This window comes from Myodes glareolus, chromosome 11, assembly GCF_982192425.1.
Source record: "Myodes glareolus chromosome 11, mMyoGla1.1, whole genome shotgun sequence".
NCBI lineage: Eukaryota > Metazoa > Chordata > Mammalia > Rodentia > Cricetidae > Myodes > Myodes glareolus.
The window spans coordinates 46074202-46098539 of NC_142036.1; the positions used below are offsets into that span (position 1 = coordinate 46074202).

At 48.4% G+C, this 24338-nt stretch overlaps 1 protein-coding gene across 3 annotated transcripts in view; it reads left to right on the forward strand.

The window, feature by feature from the left end:
- Positions 1–24338, forward strand: part of Actn1 (actinin alpha 1) — a 93994-nt gene that overhangs the window by 43829 nt on the left and 25827 nt on the right. For all 3 annotated transcript variants that reach the window (XM_048415434.3, XM_048415433.3, XM_048415432.3), the window contains exons 2-6: positions 9920–10034; positions 13861–13980; positions 19378–19464; positions 21145–21232; positions 21682–21760. In XM_048415434.3, the coding sequence (XP_048271391.1) occupies positions 9920–10034; positions 13861–13980; positions 19378–19464; positions 21145–21232; positions 21682–21760 (489 nt within the window). The remainder of the gene's footprint in view (positions 1–9919; positions 10035–13860; positions 13981–19377; positions 19465–21144; positions 21233–21681; positions 21761–24338) is intronic.

The following is a 24338-nucleotide window of genomic DNA, read 5'->3' on the forward strand; positions in this document are numbered from 1 at the left end:
GCTCTGCCTTTTTATCTGCGGGTGAAGCAGCTGACTCTTGCCTTGAAAGGCTGGCAGACCGCCCTTGATAAGCTAACCAGACACTCCTGTTTACACTACCAGCACACCAGGCATTGGAAGTCTCTTCTGGGTAGGTCTCTGCCTAGAGGGACTACCACCTACAGAGCAGGCCCGCTCGTGCGTGAACTCTGAGGACCTCTAGGGGGGCCCTGGGGAGTCACCCTCCCTTTGTTAGCTGGCAGGTGGAGTCGGGGACTTAAACCCAAGCACACCAGGGACTCTGGCCTGATGCTTTCACAGCACAGTTGGGATCTGGCTCTGACCAGTACCCTTGGCATCTCAGCCAGCGTGGTGCTGGCTGAGGTTGGAAGGCTGTAGGAGCCAGTGGTTTTTGTTTTTTAAATTTTGTTTGCCTAGAATTGCCAGTTTGTACCGAAAGTTTCATCCCACCTTCAAGCTTCGCTGCTCTTTTGGGGCTTCTGGGACCATGTGGCATACTTTGATTCTCCCTACAATTTACCATTATAGACTTAGCTATGGGGGAACTTTTTGTTCCAGATGCCGGATTGTCCTCTCTCTCTCTCTCTCTCTCTCTCTCTCTCTCTCTCTCTCTCTCTCTCTCTAGTTATGCCTTTTCTTGTGGAATTTTACCAGGGGATTTGGTTTCCTCACAGCCCCCGTCTCTCTCTCATTCTTTTTTTTCATTTTTATTATTATTATATTTTGTTTTGTTTTTGTTTTTTGAAATAGGTTTTTTTTTTTCCCTCTGAGTACCCCTGGCTGTTCTGAAAAATCTCTGTAGATCTGTAACAAACAGGCTTTCTTGAACCTCCAGTCCCCAAATCATGGCACACAGACTTATTATTAGTTGTGAATGCTCACCCTTAGCTTATGCCTGTCCCACTAACTCTTATAGCTTATATTAACCTGTTTCTCTTCATCTGCATATTACCCCAGGGCTGTTTCCTTTCCTCCCGTATGTCCTACTGCTCCCCCTTCTCTTCCTCATCCTCTCCCTTTTTCTCTCTTGAGCCTAGATTCTGTCTCCTATTTATTCTCTCTGCCTGTCATCCCAGCCTTATCGAGGGATCTCTATTGCCTAGCTGTTGGTCTCTCAGCTTTCTATTAGACCAGTCAGGCAAAGCAGCACATCTTTACGTCGTTAGATGCAGCATAAACAAATGTAACACATCTTTACATAGTTAAAGTCATATACCACAACAGACCAGGCTGGCCTTGTAACAGAGATCTGCCCGCCTCTGCCTCCCAGGTGTGGGCTAAAGGCAGTCGCCGCCGCCACCACTGGGCTGTCATATTCTTACTTTGTGTATGTATGAATTTATGAGGCAGGATGGCATATAGTCCAGGCTGGTCTCCTACTTTCTGGGTGGCTGAGGATGACCCCGTGCTGATCCTCCTGCCTCTAGTTCTCAAGTACTGGGGTTGTAAGCATGAATCACTACACCCCGGCCTTCATTCTTTTAAATGTAAGGGGCAGTTTCCCCTCCCTATTATAGAAACAGCCAATGATACTGTAACAGACAGCATCAACACCCTTCCACCCCGATCCCAGAGAAAGAGGAAGTCTAGTCTGTCCCATCCCAGAGGGCTGTCTGCCAATAATGTTGAAATTTACACACTTCAGACAGACTTTCTTTACATTTGCATGACTTTTTAAATAGATAATGGCAGTGTGTGTTGTAAAATTCAAAGGAAAAGAAAGGAATATATTCTTATGAAAAGCAAATGTCCCTCCCTTCCATCCCAACCCTCTCCTCCTCTTCCCTGGAGCCGGCCACTGGTCCCAGGTTCTCTTGTATCGTCATCCAGGGAGATTCTGCCATTAAGCTTTGGTTTCTCATTTTCATTATAGTCCAAGCTAACCTCAGGCTGATGGTTCTCCTTCCCCAGCCTGGTGAGTGCTGGGATCGCAGGCACACACCATCACTGCAACTTGCTACCAGGCTGTAGCCTATGCAGCAAACAGCTATCTGCTAGGCTGGGGAGGGTCAGAGAGACTGAAACACTGGCCTTGTTTTGAGTCCCTTGAGGTTAAACCACCCATCCCTGTGGAGTTTATTTGGGAAGAAACTGAGGAGGAACAAAAGGTTGTCACCCAGTGTTCTCTTTAGCTGTATTTTTGAAGCATGAGATGATGGGATTTCAGAGCTGACAGGTTAACTTATCCGAGGTCACATGCCTAGCTGAAGCGGGGCAGGCCCGGGCTTCCTGACTGACTCCTGTCCTTTGAACAATAACTTTCCTGAAGTCAACCGGGGCTGGGAACCTTGATTGCCAGAGGAAGTGGTATCCAGGAAAGGTGTGGCTAGCAGGTGAAAGCCTAGGCCTGTGGCAGGCTGCTGCCCTGTCCCTGCCCAGCCAGTCTCAAGTGGCTGCGGGGCATTGTTTACTCTGTACTGGTGTCACCGGAGGCCTCCTGGATGGTCATTTGAGCATGGACAGCCTGGCTTTGGCTTGGCAGAACAAATATCCAAAAGAAGAGGCCAGCTGGGGAGAAGGCAGAGAGGGTAACAGACCAACTGTATTTATAGGCAGTGGGGCCAGAAGAGCTCAGGGTCTTGGGAACTCCAATTCCTGGAGCACAAGTGTGTTTGCGTTTGGACACAGTTGGCCTTAGTCATTTTGTCGTATTTGTGTGACTGTACACAATTTGAAACCTGTGTTTATAAGCAGTTAACATGCACAATCTTGTTTCAGACTTTGGTTAATTACATATAAGCATTTTCTTATAATAATGTAGTTTCAAAGCCCATCATGGTAGTCATTTTCTATTCTAAGTGAACACATGGTGATCTACTTAACTATATACCTTATTAATACAATAAGCCTAATTTTCTTTGTTTAATTAAGGCTAGGGAACATGTTTTCATGTTTAAAGCCTTTTCTTTAAAACAAAAAAAGAACTTTATTTAAAAAAATATTTTATGTGTATGGGTGTTTTGCCTGCGTGTGCTACATGCCTGCCTGGTACCCATGGAGGCCAGAAGAGGGCATTGGATCCCCTTAATTAGAGTTACAGATGTGGGGTCTGGAAACTGGATCTGGGTCCTCTGCAAGGACAGCAGGTGCTCTTAACTACTGAGCCATCTCTCCAGCCCCCTACAGCCTTTCCTTTATTTGGCATTTTATACCCAGGATAGAGTCTCCGAATTAGGGTACAGTTCAGCCTTGTCCTGGTTCGCTTTGGCAAGCTGCTTTCCTTTAGAGCTGTAACGAATCAGCCTGCACACAGTCGTATTGGGCATTGCCCTGCATACGCTCTACCGACAGGAATTAGCAGGTATTCATTTTGGAACGATAGTGGGTGGCTGTCCTAGTTGGCCTTCCATTGCTATGGTAAGCTTCATGACCATGAGTAATGGGGAAAAACGGATTTATTTTTGCTTACATGTCCTGTCCGTCCACCAATAGGGAAGGAAACTGGGGTAGGTACTCAAATAGGAGCTCAGGGGTGGGGCGGAAGCAGGAGCCATGGAGGATAGCTGCTCACAGTCAATTAACCTTTTTTATACTTCCCAGTACTGCCTGCCTGCCTGGAGGTGGCACTGCCCACAGTGAGCTTCCCTTCCACCCATCAGTCAATAGTTAAGAACATGCCCTGTAGATTTGCCTAGTGGTTAATCTGATGGAGGCAGTTCCTCAAAGGAAGTTTTTCTCTTCCCAGATGATCCTAGCTTGTGTCAAAATGACTGACAAACCAGCACAAGGACATTACCCTTTGTTTTAGTTCACAAGGCATGGCAGAATGTGTGTAGCCATCTAATGTTCTTTCTGAAACACATGGGCTGTTGATCAGTTCCGCCTGTGGAGCTTTCTCCCTTCCTCGCAGGGTGCCCCCTCTACTTTTGACAGGACCGTCCTCAGTTCTTGCTCCCAGCTTCTCAAGATGGCTGATGTCATCAATGGTCTTTAGAAGTGTTGCCTGTGATAGGCACAGCCATCGACTGTGTGCTTATTGTATGCACTGCATGCTGTGTGGGTATAATTTATTTTGTTAGCAGACTTAGAAAGGTTCCGTGGTTTTCCACCGTGGGAGCAGAGAGATACCTAGTAAGACTTAATTTAGACTAGGCTGTTGACTCTTTTTGCTTTGTTTTGCCGACAGGCAGACAGGGTTCCCGTGGCAAGTATTCTATTTTCGACTGTAGCAATAGTTAAAGATCGAGGGGGTTCCACATAGAAGTCCTTTCTTCTTTTCCTGTTGAAGTGTCACTGTGAAGATCCACTGAGTTAAAAGAGGCAAGGCACTCAGAAGAGGGAGGGTCCAGCTCACAGCAAGTGCGTGCTTACTAAGCACAATGCTGTCATCTCTGACATATATGTTTGCCTCCGTTAGACCAGATTCTTCACAGGGGTATCTTGGGATCTATTTCAGTTTGAAGTAGACTTGTTGCTGTTGTTTTCAAGACAGGGTTTCTCTCTGTAGCCCTAGCTGTCCTGGAATTCATTCTGTAGAGCAGGCTGGCCTTGAACCCACAGAGATCCGCCTGCCTCCCACATGGCTAGAATTAAAGGTGTGTGCCACCACCACCTGGCTTGGGATAGACTGTGATTGGCATCTAGTAGGTAGAGTTCATGATGGTCTGATGGTGTCTAAGACCACGCTACTCTTCCAACGGATAATATTCTAACCCCAGGTTCTTAAAGTATCAAGGTCAAGATACTCAGTTTATATGCCAGGCAGTGGTAGCGCACGCTTTGAATCCCAGCACATGGGAGGTAGAGGCAGGCAGATCTTACTGAGTGCAGATTATACTGAGTTTGAGGCCAGCCTGGTCTATAGAGCGAGTTTCAGGGTAGCCAGAGCTACATAGAGAAACCCTGTCTTGTAAAACCCAACACACACACACACACACACACAGAGAGAGAGAGAGAGAGAGAGAGAGAGAGAGAGAGAGAGAGAGAGAGAGCCTATATACTAAAGCACGTGGCTTGGTGTGGCTGACTCTTCACACTGGTCTTAACACTTTCAGGAGCTGCCCGGGTTTCTGTAGCATCACAGTTATAAAGGGTCTTGCTTAGCCTGAGAGCTCTGTGAACCCCTTCAACAGCATTTACACGGTGCCGTTCTGTGACATACAGCACGCTCGGTTCACAGCCCAGTGAACTGTGATGTCTCCTAAAGCTCTGTGTCCTTTATCTTCATGAGAGCAGGTGCCTAGGCTGTCACGATGATCTTCCAGATAATGGCCATGGAGGCTTGGAGAAGCAAGTCGCCTGCAAAGTGTCATAGGGTGCAGCTGTCTCCTCATCCAGCTGCGGAGTCTGCATCTCTCACCTGTGGCCTGTTCTGCCCGGGGCTGCAGGGCTGCAAGGCCGGCTTCTTTGGAGAAGTTGAGATGACTTCCTCAAACATGTCTTCTCTCCTGGTAGGAGAGAGAGACCCAGTTCCCGAGTCCTGCTCCTCCTGCCCGGTTCTGGTCTCCTTCCGTACTGGGTGGTCTCCCATCTCCTGACAATCACCTGCCAGCCCACAGGTGCCTCCGCTCCGAAAGGCTGCCTTTCTCCTGCCAGTGCTGCTGACACGGGGTCTCCTGAACCCATCTGGCTCATGTTGTCACTTTCCAGGGACTGGTTTTCAGTGGATTCCACGAAATTTGCCTCACTGGTTTGACCAAATTTACACTTAAAATTTTAGCCTTGCTTCTGCGCCCCTTCCAGCATGCCGTCTATACCCAAGCGAGAAATCCATGTCATTCTGGGGAGCAGAAGTTGTGAGGGGGTTAGCGTTGGTGTCAGTTGGGTAGCCTGATCCATGTGCCCTCAGTTGTGCACTGAGGACATTTGCATGCTGTCTAATGTCATCGATGGGGTGTGCTTACAGCTGGACTCTAACGATGGTGGCTTTCTCTGGCCATGACGACCATGATGCTTAGAAACTACTGAGTGGCTACCCCACGCCAGCCCAGGGGCCCCTCTCTTGTTTTGTTTTTCTTGTTTTCATATTGAGATAGGGTCTCATTATATAGCTCAAGTGGTCCTGGAGCTTACTATGTAAGGCTGGTCTTGAACTCATGGAGATCCACCTGCCTCTGCCTTGGGTTGCTGGGGTTAAAGCCATGCGGCGCCATGCCTGTTTTAACTTGGTTAAAACCAAGTCTCCCTTGGTTTTAAGGGGCCTCTCATCAGATCTCCTGTTGACAGTTCGTATTGCTGTTGGCTGAGTTGGAGCTGGGACAGGTCACTCACCCACAGTGATAGATGTGGGTGTCTGTGGACATCTCTGTGGCCACCTTGTCTGCGGTCCTACAGATTCCTGCTCTGTGGAGTAATGTCACATGAGCCTGGGGCCTTCCTGTGCTTGCTTCCCTCTTTCCACTAAGGTCAAGACTGTGACTGTCACATTAAAAACGCAGTCCTGGGCTCATGCAGTGGGAATAAGCTTCTATACCCCAATCTCTACTGGGTGTGACTCTTCAGAAATCTTAACATAGACTCCAATAGAGACAGTAATGATAACAGCAGTGGCCACACCAGGCCTGCTGTATTTCAGATACATTAACATAAGGCCATTATTAATACAAATACTACTACTTTGATAGTATTATTTCATTTAAGCCTTGCCTCAGGCATGCCTGGTAGATAACTGTTGTCCCCATTGTACAGTTCTGAAAACTGAGGTACATGGAGAAGAGTATATATAACCACACACCTTGTCTTGTTGTGGCTATAGACATCTTTGAGCCAGAAAGGATGCATTCTCAAAAACCAGGGGCATTCCCAAGGTATGATAAAGGTGTATTGTCATGGTAGTGGTTAATGGCAAAATGAGAACATGGTAGAAAGACAAGCAAGACTCAAGACTCCCCTGGGCCCTGGGGACAAAGTGCCTTTTTCTGCTGGTACGCACAAGGCTGCTGTCAAAACCACCTTCCTCTGTATCAATTCCTCAGCACCCTGTAGCACCAATCGCTCGGAGGTTCCTCGGAGCAGCACCTGGAAAGTTGGGACCTTGAAGGGTTTTGGGGGATGGAGGCAGGGAAGGGTTGTGGAGAGAGAGCTTATATTGTGGGGCCAGGCCTTCGAGGCCAGTCACCATGCTTGGGTTTTTGTTGTTGTTTTGGGGTCTTTGGGTGGGTACAATGGCAGGCATTTTGTAAATCGTGTTTTAAATCCTGTGGACTTGAAAGTGCCTTGCGATCCTCATTTTATTGCTAAGGGAACTGGAGTTTTGGCAGTCTAGAGAACAGTGGATTCAGAACAGCCCTCGGGAAGAGTGTGTTCTTAACGTTCAATTACCCCACGTCCCCCATGCCTGAGCTGTGTGGCTACTGCTTGTAGGGGTACTTTAGTACTTCGGAGGGGCTCCGGGGGGTGGGGGGGGGCCCTAAGCCGGGAGGCCATGAGGACCAGGGCTTTTATTGACTCTTATGGTAGGCTTAGCCTCAGGGCTTTGTCCTGGAGGCCTGAACAAACACAGGTGTTGTTTTGGCTCCCGCAGCTTCCCCAGGAAGTGGGGCCAGCTGCTTTCTACCGCACTTAGCCGCTTTCACAAGCTCAGCCCTCTTACAACAGCCTCTTCCTCCCTCGGCTCCTCCCTGCCTGCCTTGGGGCCAGGTTAGTAAACTGGAAGAACTCGTGGCCCTCTGGTGGGCGGCTCCCTTCGGGAACCTGAGCTTCCTGTTGCTGGCACTAGCCAGGTTCCCTCAAAGCCTCCGGAGGCCTTTGGCTGAGGGTCAAGGCCCTGAAAGTTAGAGGGTGGGCCTGGAAGAGGCTAAAGAACTAGGTGTTGAGATAGGAGATACCGATCATGGGATAAGACTCTCCCATCCCTAGCCACAGTGATGTGTGCAGTGTGGTGGCTATGGGCCAAAGTATGGACAGGTGGCAGGCAGTTGGGAGAGACTGTGTAGAACCAGAGTAATTGTGCCTACTCTAAAGATTTAAACACACTTTGCAGGATTTTTTTTTATGCCAACAAAAGAATACTTTGGTTGCAATTTTTTTTTTTAATGCCAACTAAAGAAACGATAGCAAAATGAAAATAAAAGCTAAGGAGTGGAGTACACCCTCCCCTCCAGGGTATCCAGGGCAGAAGACCCCGTCAGCCCTTTCTCCCAAGCTGTTCTCTGAGGCCAGAGGGTGTCTACGCACCAGGGAGGATGGCCGCCTACCCACTCCCTGCCCTGACCACTTAGTATCACACATAGGCGATAAGCTGGTTCTTTGGGATCCCTCTCCAGGGTCTAGACTTTGGTACTGCAGCCCTGAGCTTGCCTATTGGCACTGTAGGACAGGCAGGTGAGTGTTGAGTACTGAGTTGACCTGCAGGAGCTGCCAGTCTGGAGTGTCGAGTTGACCAGTGGCCGAACAGTGGCCATGTTGCCGGGTCCAAGCAACAGTGGAACGTGGTGTTGCAGGCTCTATGCCCAACCCAGACACATCTCCTAAGGGAGGTGACATCAGTACCCAGTCCTAAAAAGCAGGTGTGTTAGCCAGGCAGGGTACAAAGGTCGGAGCAGACTGAGGAATGGCTTGTTTTTCCTTTGCCCGCCCTGATCTGATGTGATTTCCCCAAAGATTTGGTATGGCACATGCCCCTTCTCCCTGTCTCGGCAGTGGCTTGTTTGCCCTGGGTAGGTAAGTTAGTTACCAGTGAGGTCTGAGAACTGAAGCGCAGAGCTTGTCCAGAGCTGTCCTTCAGACCTCTCCCATCTCTCCATCCCCCTTCTTGCTATCACAGGCCCTTCAACTTTGTTCGTAAATCCAGACAGCCAAGTTCTGTTGTCCCCATTGACAGCGAGTTGGATGGTCTTTCTCTGCCCATCTGTTGCCTCTTCACTGTGGAGGTCCCCAAAGCAAGAGGAAGGTGGGATGTTAGTGACTTCCCCTAAATGAGGACCTTCTAAGCATGCAACTCAGCCATGGGATTTGCAGGGTAGGCAGGAAGAGCTGAGCAACTCCCACAGTGAGGTGGACAGGACCAGACTCTTGAGCTTTGTGTGGTGGTGCCATGGGTTGAGATTTGGCCGAGTTCTGAATGAACAGGAGAAACTGGAATGTACACGTCTGTTTCCTGTTGTTTGTGGGGTCAGCCCATCCCATGTCTGTACCATGTCATCACGAGGTGTTATTAGCCAAAGTCCCCTTGCCTGGTGGCCGGCCTGCGGCTGGGGGCCCAATCGTGCCCCACCCCATCTCACAGAGACGTAGCTACAAAGTTGATGGTCTGAGTTAACTTACTTCCATCCGTCCTGAGATTCTTCACGGTTTTACAGCTGAGGTGCTCCATCCTCACCCAGATACCCATAGACACATGCTGGGGGACTTCCTCCTTATCCCGACACCATGCCTTCAAACTCTGTCCCCCACAAAAAGGAATCCTTTCCCCTGGTTGGCTACCAGGTGGGAAAGGATTTTATAAAGTGACTTAGCCAGAGGTGCTGGTGGGTTTTGCAGGTAACTTCTGGCTTTACTCTTTCTTAAACCTGTAGAGGAAGATCGCTAAGAATGAGACCGTGGCCCTTCTAGGTGGGGGTAGAAATGATGCTTTTGAGGAAGGCTGGGGAAAAAAAACCCGTTAAGGGAGGTGCTGATTTATTCCCATCCCCTACCTGGTACCTTTAGGCCCCAAAGGATGCCTCGTGTGCATTTCTGTGAAGAGTGTCCTGATTGGTTGATGTACCCTTAGGCCGCAAAGGATGCCTCCCTGGCATTTCTGTGAAGAGCCTCCTGATTGGTTGCTGTGACTGTGGCCATCCTCCCTGGGCCCTTCTTGTGGCTTGTAAAGTGAGGGTGTCACACGCCTGCTGAGGATCTTACACAGAACAGCTGGGAGGGTGTGGGGGGGGACATGACAGGGATGGGACTGGAAGTCATTGGGACCTGTGGTCAGGGCCACAGAGACGGTAGGGCTCCTGAGGAGACTGATCACCTGCTTTTCTTGCCTTCGTGTTAGACGTTCACAGCCTGGTGCAACTCTCACCTGCGGAAGGCGGGGACACAGATCGAGAACATCGAGGAGGACTTCCGGGATGGCCTGAAGCTCATGCTGCTCCTGGAGGTCATCTCAGGTGAGCCGGCCTGGCCTGGGTTCTGGCCTGACGTTTGGCTGCCTTCTGTCGTGTCCAGAGTTGGCCTCCGTGGGGACCAGGCAAGCACATGGTGCACACACACACACCCATGAAAGCACTGATATATATTATGTAATATATAAGACCAAAATTATACAAATATAAAAATTTGTATATTCTATAAAATACAGAAAAAGCATCAATGAAAATGTCATATCTCTTACTCTCTATTTCTGTGGAGGGATTACTCCGATGACCTTATGAGGCCCTGTCTTTTTAAAAGTCTTACCACTTGGAATATCACCATCCTAGAGTCAAGCTTCCAGGACCTGAGCCCCTAGGAGAGAAACCATAGCGTTGTGCATGTCCACCTGGGTGTTCCAAAGCAGTAGCTGAGACTACATCTGGTCATCCTAAAGCCTAACCTAGGACCACAGATTGCTCTGCCTCTGCCCTTCTTTACACCTTGACATCCCCACTCTTTGTGTCCCCCTTTTGTATTGTGGGCCTCTGGTGACTCCCACCTAGAGGAAACCGCCCAGGCCTTAGGTTTGGTCTCCGCCCCTTCCCCTCCCCTCTGCCGCCCAGCACTCTGACAGCCCAAATATGGTCACGTTGTTCCCTGCTCAGAGGCTTTTGTGCCTCCCCAGGGCTTCCAGCCTGAGCTCACATTCCTTTGCCGAGCCCTTCGGATCATTTGGGAGCTGGCACCTGCTTTGTCTCCAACTAACTATTCCCAAAAAGGTAGCAGACCTCAGGCCCTTTGCCACACTGGGAGGCTCCCCCAGATGACGTGTCTCGTTCGTTCCGTGTTCCGTTTCTCGTGCCTTTGCATTACTTCATGACTAACGACAGGCTCGCTTATTTAAGAACAGCTTTTCACATTTCCTTTAAAATGAAACCTGCGTAGGGCAAAATGTACACAGTGGGAACCTTAACCATTTTCACCTGGGGGGTGGGTGGGAATTACTTATTTTGGCTCTTGAATTCACAAGTGTCAGCCCACAGTGGCAAGGAGGACGTGGTGGAACAGATCAGTGGGCATCATGGCAGCAAGCAGCCGAGAGAAGGGGGTACACAAAGAGGCCAGAGCATTTTTCTAATGATGGACTTTCTCCAAAAGCCCCGCCTTCTGCTTTTCACCACCTTTTAATCTTGCCATTGTCTTCTGGATCTGTCAGGGCATTGATCTGTTGATTAGGTCAGATCCCTAATGATCTCTGAGAACACCCAGGTGTGTACTTGACTAATCTTGGCATCTCTTAATCCATTCAAGTCAACACTCAAGACGTGGAGATCTACCTCTTGTCAACTTGGCACCAAACATGTCACAATAAACCCTAACATTCCACCTTGGACCCCAAAAGGCTACATTCACTCTATCTCCATGAGTCTGTATGATCTTAACAATTCCAGCGTTGTTCCGAAGTCCCTACTGAAATTCAAGGCAGTCTCTTAGTGCTGAACCCCTGTAATAAAGAAATCAAATTTGCATGCCTCTAACATATTGTGGCACAAATGAGAGGGTATAGAAAGGGAGACTAGTATCAAAATAAGACCAGAACTCAGAAGAGTAAGGATTACAGCCCGCACAGCCATGCCCAGTCTTGGGGAGGCATGGTGGATGTGGTGGGCTGGATAGCCCTTCCTTCTATGTGGCTTTTCTCTTGTGTTGCTGCGTCCACTGCCTGAGGCTGTCATGAGCAGACATTCCACATTCCAGCATCTTCAAGGGGTTTCCATTGCAGCACAGGCTTTACCCGCACCGAGCTCTTTGTAGGTAATTCAACCGTGTTAGCCGTTTCCAGCCTCCCAGGCCTTCCTTTGAAGTCTGGGTAGAAGCCACCAGAGATCTGTTACTATTGAATTCTCCATGGCTGCAAAGCCAGTGTCATATGGATGAAGCCCCCAAAGTCCCACGCTGCAGTGGCCTTTGGGCCTTGAGAAGCTGAACCTAGGAAAAGCGGCGAACCCAAGCAGCTCTCTCTTCTGAAAGGAAAACTTTTTTTCCCTTCTGATTTACTTTTATATTACTATGAATTTCAAGTTACCATACAAAGTAATAGGTTTCATTATATGTGCATTTATTATATATAATTATATACGCTTATGCCTTGCTTTATTCTAATTCATCCTCCTTCCTCACTGCTCTCCCCTGAAGGGAAACTCTTTCGAAAGAGTTTATAGTTCTATATTATGGAGCCTGTGGCAGATGGGGTCTGGCCAGTTCCTGACATGTCAAAGACATCCTTCTTATCAGGACATTGTCCTCTTGACCCCATGTAAAGTGTGTGTGTGTTTTTTTTTTTAAATAAGAGAATAAGAGATAGTTTGTTCTGAGGCTGTTTGTAGTGATCGTGGCCCAGAAACAGATTTGGTTTCTCTCAAATCCAATGTTCTGGTGTGGAAGCAGTTTCATGAGGTTTTTATAGATTTTTACAGAACAAAGGTAATCATAAATCAAGGTGAGCTTAAAACACGTTGGTGGGTACGTCAGAGAGAAACTTACAAGACGGGAGAGCCTTTTTCTATAGGTCCAAGATGCTCCCTGATGACATCCTAAGCCTTTGGATTGATGGAAGCTAGTACTCTGCTAAGTCAATAGAACCCAAAAAGTTTCTATTAGTCACAGGTTGTTAGTTCTGACACGGAGGAGGGGGAGTAGCTGGGGAGGCCATTAAGAAAGAAACTCCTGGATTGTATCAAAGCTGCCTTGGCTTCTTTTTAATGTCAGTGATCTCTAGCAGTCACACCCTGTCTATCCACAACTTTTAGTTTGCTCTTTGGGGGTGAGAATTCAGGTTTTCCAGATCTTTCCATTCTGCTCTCTGCCCTTGATTCCTGTTGTCAACTTGCTAAGAGCACCTGGCCTGGCCGTAACTGTGCCACTATGAATGTGTTGTTGTCTTGAGATTTCTTTACCCACTTAATTATCCTGTTCCCTTTAAACCCAGCTTCCCACAGAGTTCCTGGCCACCAGCAGCATCTAGACCAGTCTTGGCCAGAATGTTCCAAAAATGCCTCTAGTCCACTCATGTGCCTTGCTCCTGTCTGGAGCCTCCTGACTACAGTCTTGACTGGCTTTGTGTCCCTTGGTATTCTGGTCTGCTGAACTCCCAGACTTGCTCATTAAGCTCCATTTGTAATATTCTTGGGCTCCTCTGGTCTGCATCTACTGATTTTTCCTTCTTGCTTCTCTACACCCGTTTCAGATGTTGCTCAGGAGGTGTAAGCCATAGGGTGGCTATGGTATTTGCTCATTGTATATGTTTATTTTTCTGCCTTTTAATTTAAGACCTGTCCTTTCCTACTGGACTGCAATTACATAAAAGGCAAGAAACTTGTTTGCTCTCAGATGCCCAGCACCTCAATCGCTGGCATCTGTTAGGAACATAAAAAATAATTAACAGAGGCTTGCTGCTCTTCCAGAGGACCTGGGTTTGGTACCAAATACCCATAGCTGGAGGCTCAGTTGCCCATGTAACTCCAGCTCCAGGGATCTAGTGCCCTCTTCTGGTTTCCTTGGATACCTGCACATATATGACGTAGACACACAGACAGACAGACACAGACACACACACACACACACACACTTTTAAAAGTATTTTAAAAATAAAGCTATAACTTTTGAGTGAATGCATGCAGGTTTTTCTCTGAGAATCAAGATAGACTCAACCTCTCTTTGATTCCTGGGTGATAACTCCAAACATCTGAGAGACAAATCATGTGTTGCCCATTTAAGAAACATTTTGGATGAGGGAAAGTGAGGATGACTCTGGCTCCTGGACAATTGTGTCTCATTTTCATTTTCCTCCCTCTTGATCAGGCGAACGCTTGGCCAAGCCAGAGAGAGGCAAGATGCGGGTGCACAAGATCTCCAACGTCAACAAGGCCCTGGATTTCATAGCCAGCAAAGGAGTCAAGCTGGTGTCCATCGGGGCCGAAGGTGAGGCTTGATACCCTGGGACCAGTGTTTCCTTGATCCTTTCTGCTCTGACTGCTGTAATGACGGTACTGTCCTCCTAGGGCTACACCAGGACTCACCCCTTTGCCTTTGCCGTTCTTTCACTACAGTCCTTATGATGTGCACTTACACCCAGAGTGCTGAGCACCTTACCCGATACCTCAGTGCCCTCCGTGTCCTGTAGCGGTGCTCTGTGGCTTGGACAGTGCAGACAGACCCATGGCTGACAGGGCCCTGGGGAGACCCTGCTGCTCAAAAATGCAGCATTTTTAGTAGCATCTCCCTGGTTCTTTTGTTCTTTTCCCATCACTCTAAGCCTTTTTTTTTTTTTTAATACAGCTGAATCCATTGTTCGCATACCCTTCACAGTTAGAATGGAGCAGGTCTTCTGGTGTATGTTGTGCTGGCTCATAGGAGAAGCTGGGATATTCTAACTGGGCCCTCTGATGACATAACCTATGAACACAGCACATGTTCATTGGGCGCCTGCTGCAGGGTGCCAGGAATTGAAAAATACCATCTTACTCACTTGGCCAAGACATAGCCACAGTTGTGTATTTGAGGACTCATTTATCGTGAGGAAAGCCATGCTGAAATGCTTTAACCTGTGACCTCAAAAGATGGAGTATCTCTAATGCTCACCCCCACTGTAGAAAAACATGCATCCAGATGACCATGCTGCTTGCTCTGATCCCATCTTCTATGAGTGGCCAAACTAGAACCCAAATCTGTAGGCAGACCTTTGTTTCCCGCCTGCCAGTTCCCAAATAACCGATACGGAGACTCAATATTAAATGCTTGGCCTAAAGCTCAGGCTTGTTACTAACTAGCTCTTATGACTTAAATTAATCCATATTTCTTATCTAAGCTTACCATGTGGCTCATAGCTCGTTAATCTCATTTTGTACGCGTCCTGCTTCCTCTTGTGTCTGGCTGGCAAATCTTCTGACTCCGCCCTTCTTCCTCCCAGCATTCTCAGTTTGTCTGTCCCACCTGATCTTAATCCTGTTTAGCTACTGGCCAGTTCGCTTCTTTATTAACTAATGAGAGTACTTACACATGTGCAGTGTACAAAGATTGTTCCACAGTACAAATCCAATTCTATATGACACCAGAGAAATGCACCGGGGTGGGGGCGCTACGGCTCCCTCTAATTCTGTAAGAACCCATCTCCTGTGGACAATGGGAAGAGTCCTTTTTTTCTAGACATAGAAGGGTCATCTGTCGGCTTTAACAGGGGCAACAAACTGCTGTGTGTCGGGTTGAACCTGGTTGACAAAGGTTTTGGTGAACTGATGAACACAAAACCACATCTGTTTGCCCGTCATCCGGTGCCACCTTTGGTGTCAGCAGTGAGCTCAGTGGTTGCTGCAGAGACCATGTGGCCAGTGAAGCCAAAACTATTTCTCGGTGAGTCCTGTATTGAGAAAGTCGGCTGACCCTTGTCTTGCCTCTTTGAGCTGGCGCTCAGGTGGCAACCACACCTCTGCATCCTGGCAACTCTGCAGTTTTGAGCAACTCAAGGGCAGAGGCTATGTTCTCTCCAGCCTGTGGCCACCGCTTCTGGCTGCTGATGCCGGGTGTGTGTTCAAAGCACGCGTGTATGTGGCAGGTACTCACTTTGCGGCTGGAAAAACATTCTTGGCCTCTTAATAAAAAGAAAAGAACATCTTGTTCTACTAAGAAAGGCTGAAGCCTGGCAGAGTTTTCTCAGGCAGGGAAGGCCAAGAGAAAGGCTGCTCGATGATCTGGCACAGATTCAGTCTGCACTGGGGTTGGGAAGGAGAGAGTGTGGGAAATGAACTTGGGTGAACAATAGGGATGGGTGGGGACTGCAGAGAATTGGAAAGAGCTTCTCCTTAAAAAAAAAAAAAAAAAAAAGATGGACTCACCTAGTTTCAACTAGCTGTTCCTGAGTGGGAAATGCAGGGCCATTGTGACTGGTTTTAAAAAACAAAACAAAACGAAGAAGTCAGGAAAAGCAGAATTTTAGAAAGGAAAATTTGGCAAAGGATACCCAAAGAGGAAGGGAGAGGTGGAAGAGGATGTCTTGTGCTAGCCTGAACCTAACCCAAGGGAAGCAGCCAGTCATGGATTACCTTCTCTGGACAGGCTGGTGAGTAGGGTTGACAGGCCGTCTTCCAGGGTGAGGGCTGCTGCTGAGCCTCAGAAAAATTGCCAGAGAGGTAAAATGTCAGGTTACTCGGAACCAGACTGGACCTCCATAGCAGAGCCCCGATCAGGCTCCAGGCTGAGGTCTCACCCTCATCCATCCCTATGGGATGTGTCCCCTGGCACCTAGACTAGAGTGACGGGGCTGAGGTGAGGGATTCTTTACCTGAGCACACCCCGCTGTCCTTCCTCACCTGAGCTGAGCACACCCCGCTGTCCTTCCTTTTCTCTAGGGTTAGTTTTGTCTCTTTGCTGTGTCTTAGAATTCACTAAGTTCTGGGGAAGGGAAAGAAGACCCCCCCCCCCAAAATCTGTCTAGTTTTTGAAAGGTCCCCAGGGGAGGCAGAGTGGTCCCCATGGAGTCGGGCAGAGGGGAGGAGAGCCTTCGTTCCAGAAAGGCTGACCCTCGCTGTCATCACTTTTATAAGCTTAAAAAAATTTCCCCTCAGAGTCAAAATGCTGCCCATAAAATTTCAGGGTAAGGATCGTTTCCCCCTGAGTCATCAAATCCTCAGGAATGCAGTGCTGAATGGCTCCTTAACATCCCATTGAGCATCGCTGAGCTGTTACCTGGGCCTGCCTTGGGAGTGGCCAGGCTGCAGGGAGTGGCCAGGCACAGATAGGTCCTCCAGGGCCTGGGACAGGCCTGTGTGCCTCTGCTCACTCACCCTGATTCATGCCTGCCTCATTCCTTCATTCATTCATTCGTAGAGATCTTACTCAGTGCCAGGCCTGCTGGCTCTGAGCAGTGTTGCAAGACAGGAATAGTCCTGACTCTTGTCCATCAGAAGACAATGAGAAATACCTACAGGTGTCAGGTAGAGAGCAGTGGAGAGTCAAGAGGGTGGGCAAGGAAGGCTCCAGTGACCTGACCTGGGGGAGGGGAGGGAGGGACAAGTCATGTGGATATTCTGGGAGAAGGAACTGTGAGGCCGCCAGCCTAAGAGGCTTTGTTGGCCCCTGGCCTGGGTGGGGTGGGGAAGATATGACTTTGAGCAGAAGGGCCGTGGGGTTCAGGGGACTGAAGTCACTCTTTGTCCTTTGAACATAGTTTCCATGATAAATAACTGAACAACTAGGGTATTTAGACAGAAACCTTACTCTGCACCGCAGGTCTTTGGCCAGGCACAGAGATAGAATTTCATTGCCAGAACTGAACCGCTGTAAGATGCTTGCTGCCCATTGCCAGCTTTTCCAGAAAGATTTTCTTTTTTCATTTTAAAAGCCAGTTTCTGCTTCTAGATGCAGTGTAATAATAGCATGTATCTGTTTGGGTTTGTTTTTAAAGATTACTAATTTAACGTCTGGGAAAATGATGTATTGGATTGCATGTTCTGGATTTGTCCATGTTTCTCGCCTGTTTACCTGTGAGAGCTTAGAGTTCGGTGCCTGTCGATTTAAACTTTTTCAGTGTGGATGAGCGTTAACATCCTGGAGGTTGTAGATGAAAACATCTTTTAAAATGTAAACCATGAGGCTGGGGAGATGGCTCAGAGGTTAAGAGCATTGGTTGTTCTTACAAAGGTCCTGAGTTCAATTCCCAGCAACCACCTGGTGGCTCACAACCATCCGTAATGAGATCTGGTGCCCTCTTCTAGCCTGCAGGCAGACGTGGAGGCAGAATGCTGTACACGTAATACATAAATAAATCTTTTAAAAAATGTGAACCATTATGAGATGGGGCTTGGTAATGCACTCCGGTAATCCCAGCATGAGCCCGAGTGCAGGACAGGACCCTCCCTCACCTCTCATACCTCACCAGCAGTATTTCCTGCAATGCTCTGGCTGAGGGGCTGATCATAAGAACAGCTGCCTGCTGCCGAGACTCTTCGGGGACTTTTCACATGGACCCTTGGCCCATTGCTTGCCTGCGGCCCTCGCTCAGCAGGAGCAGTGTCTCGTGTCCCAAGTGAACGCTGGTGTTCCTTTGCCCAGCACACCAGTGCAGACCCAACGCAGTGGTATTGCAGAAGAGAGTAGATAACATATCACTTGGGTACCTTGCTCTTCACTGAGAGTACCTTGCCATGGGCCAGCTCACTGCCCTCTGCTGTGCACTGGGGAGGACTAAGGATATGCCGCTGAACTCACCTCTCAGCCCACACAAGACCGAGAGAGCTCTGTGGCTTAGATTGATGTATATATAGTACAGCTATTTACTGGCTTACATGTGTATTTTATCCACTCCTTGGGGCTGAGTCCTCAAGGGAAGTTGCTCTTTTTCTGTCCTTCCCGGTTAATTAATAACCGACTGTTCAGCGCCAGAACCTGATGAAGAGGGATGGCGTTCTACTTGCCTTTATTTTGTGTGTGCTTGCCTACACGCGTGTCTGCATCACATGCTCGCCTGGGGCCTGTGGAGGCCAGAAGAGTGTGTTGGAGCCTCTGGAACTTGAATTACAGATGATTGTGAGCCGCCACGTATGGGTGCTGGGAATCGAACCTGGGTCCTCTAGAAGAGCAGCCACTGCTCTTAACCACTGAGCCATCTCTCTCTAGCCTTGATTTATATTTTTATATAAAAAAAGGAAGGACAATGTAATAGAATCGCGGCATATAAGGTCTGGAAAGCACAAGGACTAAATTTAGCAGGTTGTCTGAGCTGTCTTCTTGAGTGGGTTTTAAAAACAAAAATCTATTTTTAAAACTTAGGACACTTTGAAATTGACCAATCAGAGGGTTGCTTAAGATGGCAGCTCTTAAAATGGACGGTGTGACTTTCTGTCCTTCACCCTGGCTCTCTGCAGGAGTGACTGTTTTAAGAGCTGTGATTGGCCACAGACCCCCAGGTCGTTTGTTGCCTCTGCTTAGGACAGCTCTGTGAGAGCTTAGAGATCTGTCCCCTCCTGTCTGTCAGACTGGAGGACTCTGGTTCAGGTAGAGCATCCTTTCTGATGAACCTACCCTTCCAAGAGAGCCATGCTCAGACAGGCTTCTCTCATGGTGTCTCTCCTAGTCTATCCCACTAACTTTCACCAGCTTCTGACCGTAGAGCTGGGTAGGCATGGTGAACTCTGTTTGAGGTGAGTGGGTTTAGTCTCCAGCACAAACAAACAAACAAACAAACAAATAAATAATCCGCCTTCTGGAAATGGGAGGGGTTTGTGATGTCTGATTTCTAAGTGGTACAGAGGGCGGCATGGGGATGCCGAGAATGTGTGTCCGTTGCTCCAGTCCCCCTAACGTGTCTTGCCTCTGTTTCTATAGAGATTGTGGATGGGAATGTGAAGATGACCCTGGGCATGATCTGGACCATCATCCTTCGCTTTGCCATCCAGGACATCTCTGTGGAAGGTGGGTTTCTGCTGCGTTCTGTTCCTCTCCCTTTCCTTCCACACCTAGCCTTCCTCTCCAGGCTCATCTAGAACCTGGGGCAGTGGCCATGATTTCAGATAACTCCCCCAAAATATGTTAACCCAGCAGCATCCCTCACTTCCAGGAGGTCAAGGCTGCTGTGGTTAAGTATCTTAAAGCCTCACTGGGTCCTCAGTGGGAAAGGATTAATCATAGGCAAGTGAGCTGACCCATGTCCACCCCTGCTCTCATAGCACCCCCTGGTGGCCATTTTTCAGATCGCCCTGATACGTGACTGTAATCCCTCTGTACTTGGTTGCTTACTCCAGCCATTTTTTGAACTTTGTGTCTGATAATGGTGCTCTTATCATTTGCTGTTTGTGGATTGCTATGTACATGATATATGCATGCGAAAACCACCTTCTTAAACAATGCGATTGAGTGAAAATGCTTTTAAATATGCATATTTAAGTTTTTTCTTTTATGTATCCGGGTGTTTTTACCTGCATGTATATCTGTGTACTGTGTGTGTGCCTCGTGTCCCAAGTCCAGAAAAGGGCATTTTACCTCCTGAGACTGGAATTAGAGTTGTGAGCTTCCCAGTGTGAGTGCTAGGAGCTGAACCTGAGTCCTGGAAGAGCAATGAGTACCTTTAACCACTGAGTCATCGCTCCTGTCCCATCAAGATTTATTTTATTTCTAACTGTGTCTTTGCATGTGTGTCTGTATGTGGTTATGTCCAGGTGAGTGCTGGTGTCCTCAGATGCCAGAGACATTGGCTCCTGGAGCTGGTGTTACAGGTGATTGTGAGCTATTCTGTCATGGGTGGGAAGAACTGAACCAGAGACCTCTCTGAGAGCACTAAGTGTTCTCAACTGCTGAGCCATCTCTCCAGCCCCATGCCAATATATATATAATTTGTTTACTTAATATTTTGAGACGGGATTTCACCATGTACCTCGCTGGCTGTCTTGGAACCCGCTATGTAGACTGGACTGGCCTTGAACCCCCAGAGATTGACCTGCCTCAGCCTCCAGAGTGCTGGGACTAAAGGAAACACTACTATACCTGGCTCCCCAAGCCAATTGATTGCACTTGAAAAATTATAGTCTTTGTAGTGATCCTTGAACCTTATTTTAAAGTCCATATTATGAGTTAGAAATACATGAGGTCTCTCGGGTTCTTTACTAAATGCCACCACCTGCAGTTCCCAGATCTGAACACCTGGAGGCAGTGCAGTCTGCAGTCTTGGAGTTGGGAATTCCGCATCCCCTCAGATACCTGGCTTAGTTTAAACCACTTACTCTGTAGAGAGTCATGGCACCAGGGCGAAATCGGTGCAGTCAATAGGAAGAAGCCTGGCTTCGGATGAACCTGGGTGACAGGAATGCTTCCTTCCTGCTCCTCCATGTTCACCCCACTGGGAATTGAACTCAGGACCTCTGGAAGAGCAGTCAGTGCTCTTAACCGCTGAGCCATCTCTCCAGCCCCGCTTCCTGTTTCTTAAATAACCTTTCCAACTTTGTCAAACAAGTAGACATGATGGCCTGGACTTCTTTCTTCCTTCTATCAACAGACTTGGGGTCTTAAGGTCCCATCCTGTAGGCCCTCTTAGGAGCAGTGTCCTCACTCCCCTGGGTCAGCCCTCTGACCCCCTCTTCCCCTCCTCCTTCTTCACAGAGACATCAGCTAAAGAAGGGTTACTCCTGTGGTGTCAGAGGAAGACAGCCCCGTACAAAAATGTCAACATCCAGAACTTCCACATCAGGTGAGTGCTGGAGCCAGAGACTCCCACAGAGGTCAGGACCTCCCGCATCCTTTGGTGGAAGGAGTCAGGGAAAAAGAATCTTCCGGGGAAAGGTGCCGTCTCTTTGAATCTGCCATCCCTCCCTGTAGCATATCAGGCTTGACTGCTACCTGGTACACCCTTGCTCGTATTTATGATACTGGCAAGACCCCCTCAAAGATCATGGCAGGAAGGCCCAGCCCAGGTTTCCAGACCAATGGGCTAAGGCCCTGGCCCTTAGCGAGGGGAGGGTAGATGTGGCAGGTTCACCACGACTTCCAGCCACTCCGAGAAGCATGACCCCAATACCTGGGAATGTGGCAGTCAGAAATCTCCCTTTTTCTCCTCTCCTCTAAATTGTGCTCCAGAGGATTGCATAGTGAACGTCAGAAGTCATCAGCTTGCTCATCTCTCTCTTTCTCTCTGGACAGTTGGAAGGACGGCCTTGGTTTCTGTGCCTTGATCCACCGACACCGGCCTGAGCTGATCGACTATGGGAAGCTCCGGAAGGTACGTGTGCTCACCTGATGAACCATCTTCTCCTGCCTGATGGCTAGTCCCTAGTGAATGGAGACAAACTGAGCAAGGACAGGACAGGACCACTGCTAAGAGCCCAGTGCCCAGCATGAAAGGTGTTGACCTGGGCCAGCCAGGCTGAGCCCTGTCTGGAAGTGAGCAGAAAGATGCCTTTTCTAATCATTGCCCGGTGTGCATATCACAGATTCCTGCGCACATACTCAGCCCACCGAGAAAACTCGCAGATCTGAGGCCGCAGTGTTTAAGTGATGGTACGCTGAGTGACCTTTCTCCTTTACATTATTTCTGGTTTTATATGGCGACAGTCCTTACTGGTGATGTAAAACATCTCATATCCTGAGAGACATTTTGTCCCAGTGTCCTGACCTGCTGTATATGTGTAGGCAGGCACTGTAGGCTTGGTTTCCTGTGTTGTACTCTGTTTTATTTACACTTTTGAGGTGGTAATGAGTTTCACTCTATAACTCAGGCTGGTCTCCAACTCCAGGTCTCCCATGATCCTCTTGCCTCAGCCTGGGGCTGAAGTTGTATACCGTTACGTCACCTTCATTTATATTTGGGTATTAGTTGACCTGGTGATCTTGCTGAATGAGAAGTGTATGTGGAGGGGGTGAGGAGGTTGGGCTTTTGTAAGCTCATGGTGACTGTAGGTGTCCAAGCTGCTCAGAGGACCCTGGCCTAGACCTTGGTTGAGGCCTGTCCTGAGCCATTCTTATCTGCCATGAAGGCAGTGTCGCGAGCTCTTCTCAGCCGCACACTGGTCTGGAACGGCACAGAAAGAGAACCGGCCGACCTGCCGGTGTATAGGCCTCTTGGCAAGGAATCTTATAGAAGTACAAACCTGTTCCTCCTCTTCCCCCAGGATATCTGAGGGCAGTGTTCAATCTAGCCTTCTACTCTCCACAGACACCTGTGTCCCAGGAACCAAGAAAGTCCTGATGTTCTTGCCCTGGCAACCTCTTTTAGAGTGTAGATAGATGAGTAAGCTATCTACCAAGAAAAAAAAAAAGACCAAGATTTGCAAGAAAAGAACAGATAGTTTCCCACTCTCCGCTCACCCGCAAGAGCCTGTCAGCTAACAGGGAGGAGCCTGCGGCCTGGCCCCATGTCTGGAGCTAGAGTTGTCATTCTCAAAACTAACCTCTAAGGGACCAGAGAATCCCAGCCTACCAGCCGGGCTGTTTTTGCAGGGAAAAGTCCATATTTTGCTTTCTGACTGTGAACAAGGCCACTGTGACCACCTTCATACAAATCTCTGTCTGAGACCATGTTTGCAATTCGTTGAGTGTCCCTAGGAATCCTGTGGACCTCTGTACTGAGTGGGAATTCCATGTTTAATTCTTTTGAGATTATAATATAGTTACATCATTTTCCTCTTCCTCCTTCCAGACCCTCACATGACCACCCCTCTCCCTGTTGCTCTTTCAAACCGTGGCCTCTTTTTCTTTATTGTTGTTGTCGTTGTTGTCTTTATTATTGTTGGTGGTGGTGTTGGTGGTGATTGTGTGTGTGTATGTGTATGTGTGATCCTAAATACATAAATATAAACTGCTCAGTCCATATAATGTTGCCCTGTGTGTATATGTCTTCAGGGCCGACCATATGGTACTAGATAACCACTTGGCTTGCTCTTCCCAGGGGAAGACTATTTCTCCAGCTCTCAGCATCCCTTAGTTGCCTGTGGTTCTTTGTCTAGGTTGAGGCTTTCTCCTCTCCACCTTAGCTTGTCCATTGATGTCACCTTTGTTCAGGTCACGTTTAGGCAGCCACGCTGACGAGACTTCTTGAGAATAGCTTCTGGCATTTGTAGGAGACAGTAGCACAGGAAACTCTCTGGCTCTTACAATCCTTTAGCCCCCTCTTTCCTGGGAAACCCCACACCTTAGGTGTAGCAGTTTAATTTTTTTGTTTTTGTTTTGTTTTGTTTTGCTTTGCTTTGTTTCAAGACAAGGTTTCTCTGGCTGTCCTGGAACTCCCTCTATAGACCAGGCTGACCTTCAGCTCACAGAGATTTGCCTGCTTCTGCCTCTGCCTCTGGAGTGCTGGGATTAAAGGCGTGTGGCGTGTGCCACTACCGCCTGGTGGGAGTTTAGTTTTTTTGAGGACCCTCTGTGCCCTCCTCCATGGCAGCTGTATCGTTTTAGGAGGCTGATGTTCTGCCTGCTGGACTGTGCACTCAGCTGCACCATTTTACACTGACCTTGGGTTTGACCCAGGGTACAGGGACGCCAGGTCTCCCACAGCCTTGCACACCCCTCTTCCCGTTTAGTTCTCTGGAGAGGATAGCAGAGATGTGGATTCTCAAAAAGCCATGGCTACCTAGAAGAACTCAACATCTTTCCATGAGCAGAAGGGTTCAGCTCCAACTTCTAACTTCTCTTTCAGGGTTAAGAGTACACAGGCCAGCTGTTGAGTTTGGATGGAGGAAACCATGTCTGCATTCTTTTATCCATGCGTCCTGCTAGGACTGATGGTTCCCTGCTTCCAGCATCATTTCTTAGCAGTTATTTTCTACCCCAACTCTAGCATGGGGCCCAGATTTTCCACCTCA